At 37.2% G+C, this 9,179-nt stretch overlaps 1 protein-coding gene across 1 annotated transcript; it reads right to left on the bottom strand.

The window, feature by feature from the left end:
• Window positions 1-1,431: 1,431 nt before the first annotated feature.
• Window positions 1,432-6,251, bottom strand: LOC106946864 (contactin-4-like). The gene is made up of 8 exons (XM_015031528.1): window positions 5,686-6,251; window positions 4,971-5,312; window positions 4,378-4,635; window positions 2,905-3,231; window positions 2,496-2,753; window positions 2,298-2,402; window positions 2,101-2,202; window positions 1,432-1,994 (listed from the first exon to the last, which is right to left on the bottom strand). The coding sequence occupies exons 1-8, from the start codon at window positions 5,732-5,734 to the stop codon at window positions 1,810-1,812; spliced, it is 1,626 nt and encodes a 541-aa protein (XP_014887014.1). The 5' UTR covers window positions 5,735-6,251; the 3' UTR covers window positions 1,432-1,809.
• Window positions 6,252-9,179: the final 2,928 nt, after the last annotated feature.

Genomic DNA, 9,179 nt, shown 5'->3' with positions numbered 1-9,179 from the left:
TACAGTTCGTAATAAACGTATAAAACACAGACTGTCAGGGTTTAGATCAGTCCATATTAGAACTACACTATGTACTTGCTAATTATATCAAGTTGCTTAGACTGGTATATGTCAATAACTTTTTAATGCAAAATTTTTTGTATGTTTTCGTATTTTTTTTTAAATTTTCATTTCATTTTTTTATCGTAATTTATTCTTCATCATGTCGTCTTTATCTGGTTACAAAATTTGTTTGATTATCTAAAACTTTTAAGTGTGACGACAAAAAAAACCCTGAAATGTATAAGAGATGTGTGACAATGTTGAAATGAACGCATAAAACAAGGAAGAGTGATGGCAGGCAAACTGGCAGAGTGACAGATGTGTAGATCCAGTAGGTGGCAGCATTGAATAACTGAAGCGAGTTATTCAGCCAACTCACATATTAAAACTGAATAAAATCAATGTCACTTCTAAAAGGTCACTGAAATAAAACTATAATGCCAATAGTATAGTTCTCTTTTACTAACTAAGTTAGTATTTTTATGGCTAACAACTCACTTTACAGTTTTTTTTGTTCTCTGTGCTCACATGTAATACATTTAATATGGGGAGAGAGCTAAATAAGAGGACTTGAATTATATGACTCCAGACTCGACTTTTATAGAAAGTATTTATAATTTAAATGAGTCTTTGTTTTGATATTCTTAAAAATGAATTTAAACACATTTTAGCCTAAAAGAAAATACTTACTGGTGTGTTTTTGCTCAGTTTCAGGTCCTTTGTGGTTGTTTGATTTCAGTTACCTCTGTGGCATATCTAAGCCTTGATATTAAGAAACAATGATGTAATTACACAAAATAATCTTAGAGGAAGCAAAAGCTCTATGCTAACTTTTCTGAACATTTCTGCTTTTGAAAAGAGCCTCGTGGGTTAAAAATAATAGCATAGTTTATGTTAACTGTATTCCTTAGTGATTCTCATCAGTGCAACAAATCCAAACAAATTGCATTTGAAGCTACAGCCAGAGATCAATGGTGGAGCTCAGAAGTGTTCCCGGTTCACCGCGCAGCAATAAAAACTGTCAACCACTAGCTCTCTCACCAGCCATTAGAGCTGTTTTGCATCAATCCTTGTGCACGGTGCTCCAACTCAACAAATGTATTAATTTTTTTACGCTTCCAGGTACAAGTAGAAAATACCCCAGTAAACTGTAGACCCTGTGGTGAACTTCAACCTTTGTCTGAGTAACTTTTTGGGGCTTAGAGTTAGACTTAATGATCTCCTTAAGTATTTGTACACATTAGTTTCACATGGTGTATAATTACTAACCATTTTGCTGTTTTCACTTGGACAAAGACAGTGGATCAGTAGGCTGTCTGCCTCTTTTCTGTCTTACAAGTTCACAACATGGGCCAGTTTTTGTTTTAAAAATAAAAAACAGAGCAAGAATTTAATTGTGTTTTTATATTTCTTTACTTGCACAACAAACTTTATACAATATTTAAATTAGACAGTCCATGTAGTCACTTTTTTGTAGGGATTTTTAAATACATGTAGAACATAAAAATGATCCCGATGTTTGCCCTGTTACAAGAACGGCATAAAACTTTAAAAGGTTTTGGCACAGACTTTATGGTCTAGAAAATGTCTTAGTGTGTTTTCAGCTTAGGCGAACCCCAGAAGTTAAGAAAAGTAAAACAAGCATCAACCTTAAGTGTGTTCTGAAAAGTAAACCACATTAATTGAACGTTTGAGACATCCTTACTTTGTCCCATCCACCTGATGTCAATAATGCATATTTGGTAAAGGAGACCCCAGGAACCCAGGTCACCTAACTTTACGGACTTGTGCATAGATAGGGGCTACTGCAGCTACCTCCGACTGCTGAGGAAGCTCTGAAAGTGTCTCTTGTTTGACCTCCACTTCTTCTTCCACGCTTTCCTCCGTTTGCCTCTCCTGTTGTGCCACAATCCTGACTTCAGCATAGATAGGTTCGCTGTTGTCTTTCTCCACTGCAAAATGTCAGAAAGGCATTGTTCAGGTAAACACACTATTTTTTTTTCTGTTCAACAAGAAATATAAATTACAAAAGCATTAAGTACGAAATCAGGTCAGTACCTTGGAAAGTATGTTTTTTCTTATGGGCGCAGATGAATCCTATTCCAACAGCTAAGAGAAATAGCAGTGCTAAGAAGACACTGGCCAATACTCCTAACATGTCTGTTTGAGAAGCAAAGAAATTAGCAAACATAGATCTTTACAGTCAGTTTGATTAGTGGTGTGTTTCTAGGGGACACAACATGTAGTTGCCTTACCTTCAACACCGTATGCAACGGCGTCAACACAAAGGGTGTTACCTTCTGCCAACACCCACTCAGATATCTGAGTCTCATTGTAAGTGCAGTTAATGAAAATGTACCCTGGGAGAAAGCAAACAATGTATGATTGTGATTGTGCCACTGTTAAATTAGTGAAGAAGTTTTTTTTTTGTAGTTTTTAATCTTGTCATTTACCACATGTAGATATGGTTTTCTCTGTTGAGAGAGAGCTGATCCGATTCCAGACTGAGCAGACCAGACGTCCCGAGATATTCTGCCTCAGAACAATGACGTCAGTCTCATTACTTCCTGAGAAGAGCTCAGAGTCTGTCAGTGTGCGTCCATCCAGAGTCCAGTTGTATTGCAGACTATCACCTGCGTCTGGTTGACAGGACACCTTCATCTGACCCTGAGACAAACACTCAGGCACCAGCTTGATAGAGGACACAGGAGCTGAAAGAGAAACATTTGATTTATTTCCAGATATTTGCAAGGATTTGCACAAGAAGCACATATGTGGAAAATGCTAAGAAAACTACTAAGACCTTAAATGGAGATCTGTCATTGTGACAGATTTTCTTCCATATGGAGAAAAATCATTTACCTTCAACAATCAGCTGAAGATTCCTGTCTTCTATTTTTCGTCCATCTGAATCGAACGTTTCCAAAGTGTAGCTGCCGCTGTCAGCTCTGCAGAGATTCATGATGCTGAACGTACCATACAGGGGAATAAAGATATTTCTGCCCTCCATGTCATTTGGAGCAAAATTGTTCCTTCTCCCTCTTAGGATTGTTGATGTTTTATTTTTCCATTCATATTTGGGGGTTTGTGAAGTGTTGTTCATCAGTTGAATGACCACGGCTCCTCCCAAAGCTCCATAACACTTTGCTTTGTCTTCTTGGATGCTACATTGAGTTTCATGAGTCTTATCTGGAAAAATTAGACAGACAACCTTAAAAGTAAAAAAAAGTCATGCCTAAGACTCCGCAAACTAAATTCAAAAGAAAAACCTTAGAAATGATTTCCAAGAACTCAGATTAGATTATTTTGAGACATGATCTCAGTGGTGTTACACGGTGAAGGTGTCAGGAACTGGAACTAATCTGGTTCCGCAGAAAATGAGCCTGATAAAAAATAAAAAATAAAACAATAAAAATCTGACTCGTTAAAAGAATTTAAGAAAAAATGTGTCAGATTTTCATTTGACATCGTTTCTTGAGAGCAGCGTACAATTCTTTCCACTTCACCAGCATGTGAAGACATTAAAATTTGTCGCTGCTACACAACGGAGTATGACAAAAAAAAAATAAATAATCCAGTAGCATATCTACTTTTGAACGACCACCTTTTATGTAATGTTGTACATTACATTTTTTGACTTTGCTCTGCTTTGCACTTGCATCTGATGAAATTGTTTGAAAGACAACCTTTTGTGTCAGCATTTGTGGCCTGTGTGATTGTGTTGTGACCTATCTGTTCTGATAGGTTGTGGTATTTATTCTTGCAAACTAGAGGTCAGCTTAGGTTTTATGTGCATTTAAATAAAACATAAAATAAACCGTCCTCTGGTAGATGACCTACTTTATCTACGTGTACGTGCTTGGTTATAGGAAAATTTATTTTAAACTTCAAGCAGTTTAAAATACTTTGACACTGGTTAACACATGCTTTTTTATGTTAAAGATCATTCTGTGGGGAAGCGAAGCTTTCAGCCACATAGGTCACACCATCCCTCAGTGTTAGCACCATTGCACCAACTATGCTCAGAGAAACTGCAAAACATCCACCACGAGAGAAAATGAACCACAATCCCATTGCTGATCTAACTAATATCTAAAAATAATAATTATGGTAAGTGTGCAATTGTGAATTATGCTTTACTTAAGCACCAAAACGAGTTTGATGCCCAAACGGACAGAGTGGATAACGCAGATGCATTCTGATACATGAATAATGTTAAAACTTTACTCCACCAAGTATGTTTAGATGATGCATACATGCACAAATGCGTACTCTCAAGTTTAAATTGGGAAGTCTATGCATGTATAAAACAAAACTCATCTACGTTTGACTAACCTTTACAAAGAGACATCCTCCTTTCTTCTGAAACACGGCTGATCTTATTCCAAACTGAGCAGGTCAGGTATCCTGACATGTTTTGTTTCAGAATAATGATGTTATTCACAGGATTTCTGTTCACGATCTCTGTGTCTCCGGTTGGTTGTCCATTCAGAAACCAGGAGTACTGAGGACTGTCCCCACCCTCAGAGAGACAGGACACCTTTAACAACTGAGCCACACACTCCGAGATCATACGCACAGACGACACACGGGCTGAAAAATGCAGAGGACAGGAGTAATATTCAGATTCAGAGCTTTATTTGCCAATTATACTTTTACACAAGTTTAAGTTTAATAGGAATTCGTGTGCAGAATAAGCCATTCAAATATACATTTAACATCCAAAGAAAATAAAATACATTTACACTAAGGTACAAAAGACTTAATAGTTTTATGTTTAATGTAAAAGTAGAAAGAAATATTGCACTTGACAGTACGTTTTTTGAGCTATTTTATAACATGCAAAGTTTTTCAGAATGTTTTTTGTTTAGAATGACTTAATCATTACCGAAATGAAATAGAGTTCAATAAAAAAAACACAAATTTACCCTGAACATGCAGCTGTAGAGTCCTATTCTCTTTTCTTTTCCCAGTAGAATCAAAAATCTCAAGCGTATATTTACCACCGTCGCTTCTGCTCAGGTTATTGATCTTGAATGTTCCGTTATTAAGAATAAAGACAGATCTGCTGCTCATGGTGTTGGAAGTAATCACATTGCTTCTGACAGAAAGAATAATTTGGTTTGATTCATTCGTCATTGATGCTTCCTTCTTCAAACTGAATCTGTGTTTTTCTGAGGTTTCGTCCATCAGCTTGAAGGCCACAGTTCCTCCCAAAGCGCCATAGCACTGAGCTCCCTTCTGTCTGGCATCACAGTAGGTTTCAGCAGCTGAAGATTACGAAAAAAGGTACAAAGAAGAAAAGCTTTTACCCTTTAGTTACTACAGAATCAAAAACAAAGCGAGCTCGTTGGAGCATTTGTGTGGGAAACCAGTTTGCTGAAGCAAGCCCACGGTTTCCAGAACTCTTCTTGTGTGAACAAAAAGTAAAGCAGAGGATGTTTTTCATTTATGGCTGAGCTACATTGGTAAAAGACAAATGATAAGTGATATTTAAAGCCCAAAACATTGCTTTAAACATGTCACTCATCAGCATCAGTTACAAATCAATGCCTTCAGTCATTTCCTTCAGGCAAAAGTTTCTTCAAATGTAGTAACTTGCTTTTTGCAATGAAATAAATTAATAAAACTTGAAAAACTTACCATGTGACACTTCCAGGAGCACAATCAACAGTCCAACCACAGCTTTCATGTCTCCCCAGGAGCTGCCACTCTGCTCTGTGCAGGTGAACTACCCAGAATGGTGTAAAATGGTTCCTGTTAGTAATCAGCCTGAGAACAGAAGCCGTGGGCGCACAGATGAAAAAGGAAATGATGAGAGCGTGGTCACTTCTCAACCAAAGACGGAACACCTCCCCCCAGCCAATAGTACTGTTTTGTTATGGTAGTACTAAGAAAACCAAGACTTTCTCATGTCTCTGTGGCCACAGACAGTGTTTTTGCGTCATAAACGTGGCTGCCTTGCCGAAGCAGGGGTAAAGGATGTTTGCATTAGACTGACGAGGCTCAAGATAAAAATATTGAGGCATCTTCACCTTGCGCATGGTTTTAGCTTCTTGTATCGCATCAAGAATCTTTTGAGATTGAACCTCAGCTAAGACCTTCCTGAGCGATGGTGCCATCTACTTCTCGCAAACCAAAACATATATGTTGGCCTATTTACTAAAATCCCCTTATGTTTGAGAGTCTGCATGCTTGGTTTGTGTCACTGTAATGAACTTGAGACCTATTCACGTCCTGACGGCAATAGAGAAGAGTGGTCACCATCTTGTGTAGAGTAAACAATGGATGACTATTCTTTCAATTTGGGTTTTGACCTGTTTTAGACATGTGTCCCCCAGAAACCTGTGGCAGTATAACTAATTTAACAATCCATTAAAAAGGGGTGAACAATTACAACAAGGACAAGCGTGATGTTCAGAAAGTTTTCCATATTTGTTCTTACCCTGTTGAGAAGTACAAGGGTACTAAAGTTCACTTCAACCATCGAGAGGAGGGAAGTGGGCACCGGTCTCGATCAGAGGACCAGGGGGACAAATGGATAAATGTAGTTACCAAGTCACTTAATATCTTGTAAGGTAACAACAACACAGTGCCATCACATGCTGACTTCATTTCTCTTTCTCTCTCTCTCTCCAGTTTAGTGTTTTAATCTACATTTTGTTGGACTTCCTGTGATTTAAAAAAAAAAAAATTACAACCATGCAGCTCTTGTTGTTCCCACTAGATGTCCTCATTGCTCACTTTAGACTCCGTGAACATCCGCTCTGCACGAGTAAAAAACCCAATTGTTTCCATTCGCCAACTCATCCTCCCAGTACATCCGCTCAGTGGTTTCATCACGGTCCATTTCTCTGTTTCCCTTCATCTTATTTTGTTTCCTCTTTTTTTTAGCTTGGTTATGTTCACTTTTAAAATTGTGTATTATTTTAAAATCAAAAAATTAAAAAGTCCAGTCTTCAGGGCATCTGGATGCATAATAACAATATTCCTCAAAGAACTACGATGTAAAGTTTCCACATCACCAAGTAAATAAAATTTTCCGAAGCATCTAAATCAGGCATGAGATGATTTTTATTTTAGGTTAAGAAATCAACCAATCCAACAAGACTCCAGGGCTAAAGATCACAAAGCAAGTCATGATTTAAATGTCATCATGGATTCAACATTGAATTTTAACAACCAAATGCAACCTTTAATATCAACTTAAAAAAAAATAAACTTTGTCTTTGCAAAACAGGGCACAGAAAAACTGGTGCATTCTTTTAATTTGACTGTCAAAGTCCCAGTTATCTTCAGTAAAATTGGTCATGGTAAACCAGTCCTTAAATCACTTGAAAATACAGAATTTCAAATCTTGGTCTTTAAAGCACTGAAGAGTCTTCAGCCTAAAAACATGTGAGAGTATCGTGTCAGATATGAACCATGTGCACGCCTCCCTACGATCAGCTCTTAACAAGAGGGGCCAGCTTTTGGTTTTTAAGCCCCTGAGCTTTGAAAACTTGAGATGTGCAGAAATTGTTTGCTTCTGTAAATCAAAACATGCTTTTCTTTTGGCATTTCCATGGCTTTGTCATTTAAATGCTACGATGTCTTAGCTTTTTATTTGTTTAGATTGTAATTTTGTCATTTCATTTTCAATGTGTATTTTTTGTCTCTGATCTATTTGATTTGCCTTTAGGTCACCCTGCAGTTGCAACATTGGAACTTTATTCTAAACTCTTGCTGCAGTATTTTAGCTGGTTAACACCACACTTTTAGAAGACATTTAATTTGAGAAAAAAACTGCAGCTGGACCAACATCACAGATATTTGACAACAAGAAGGTAAGGAGGGTCCCAACAGACGAGAAGATGACAGTCTTTAATTTAGTGTGCGTGCTTAACGTAGATCTATAGGAGTCAGATCCATTTGCAGCCGTCATTATATGTGGAAGAAAAACACTTAAGGCAGCCAACTCATGCAGAATATTTGCCATGTTTTTACTTCCCAACACTAACAGTCTTACAAGGACAGAAGACAGAAATTAAAATGGACTACAACAAACAAATAATGATATCAAAATGAAACAGAAAGAAAATTACCAAAAATTCACAAAAGTTACAGAAATGACCACAGGATGACTCAATATAATAGTATACCCAGAAATTAAGTAAAGTGTGGTTTTAAAATGGTACAGATTGAAAGCTCCATGTGTTGGTTACGACAAATGATAAAAGAAAAGCTTGAGGTTATTTTGACGTGAGCTGACAGAAGTGAAACAAAGTAAACGTGTCAACACACAGGACTTTTGTTTCCTTTTTAACTTTTCTTTCTTTCTCTTGTTCCTCTCAGGCACTGTAATTATTCTAATTATTGTAGATGCACAGTAAGGTTTGACCAGTCAGTGTGTAGTGGGAGAAAGAAAGCGCCACAACATAAAATCAAATACATTCACAAACCCTGATCTTTCCAAATCCCATTGCATAGTTTTTGGAAACACCTGGGTGCTAGTGCGATGAGAAAATCAGGTTGACAATCAGGTTGACTGTTAAAAAGGTCAACATCCAAACTAAAGTTGGACATAAAAACTTAGCTAATGAAACTTTAGGCCACTTTCTCAACTGCAAAATGAGGAGAGGAAAACCACCACAATGCAGACTGTGACTTGTGTTATGAGGAATTAAACCACAACAAACTAGCTAGGTTTTAGTTCTACAGATTGCTTTGTTAATGTATGCAATATGCAAAAAAAATCAGATTGTTTTGTGATCAGGACTAAGCGATTGCTTCTGACACTGCGTCTTACTAAAGTTAAACTTTGAAATTAAACAGGAAACATTCTGGAACAAGATACAATAAACACGCTATTTACAACAATTGATGCTGAAGGGCGTATTTAATTTCACCAGTGTGTTGATTTGAAGTGATTTAGGCCAGCAAGTTAAGAATCAATAAAATAGAAACAAAGGTGTGGAGAAAAATAAGCTAATGTTTAGGTTTCAGGTCAGTTCCTGATTATAGATAAAGCAGCTCATGTGGGTTACTATAAGGGGTGTTTGAGGATGTGCACGACTTAGTTTCACTGCCTTTAAACTTTGACCTGACCAGTGAAGCTCAGCAGCTGGTTCAGACAAACAGTGGCAAACCAGTTTTTA

The sequence above is a fragment of the Poecilia latipinna genome, unplaced genomic scaffold (assembly GCF_001443285.1).
Source record: "Poecilia latipinna isolate Pla-1442-1.1 unplaced genomic scaffold, P_latipinna-1.0 Scaffold209, whole genome shotgun sequence".
NCBI classification, from domain to species: Eukaryota; Metazoa; Chordata; class Actinopteri; order Cyprinodontiformes; family Poeciliidae; genus Poecilia; species Poecilia latipinna.
The sequence above is the reverse complement of the archived record's forward strand: the minus strand, read 5'-3'. Positions and strand labels throughout refer to the sequence as shown.

What these genes read in the sequence shown, in the direction of transcription:
- LOC106946864 (XM_015031528.1), bottom strand. Translation starts at nt 5,734, where the DNA reads ATGAAAGCTGTGGTTGGACTGTTGATTGTGCTCCTGGAAGTGTCACAT. An exon ending in GAGGATGTCTCTTTGTAAAG is followed by an intron (nt 3,232 to 4,377) that starts GTTAGTCAAACG and finishes TAATTTTTCCAG; the next exon opens with ATAAGACTCATGAAACTCAA. An exon ending in GAAAAAACATACTTTCCAAG is followed by an intron (nt 1,995 to 2,100) that starts GTACTGACCTGA and finishes GACATTTTGCAG; the next exon opens with TGGAGAAAGACAACAGCGAA.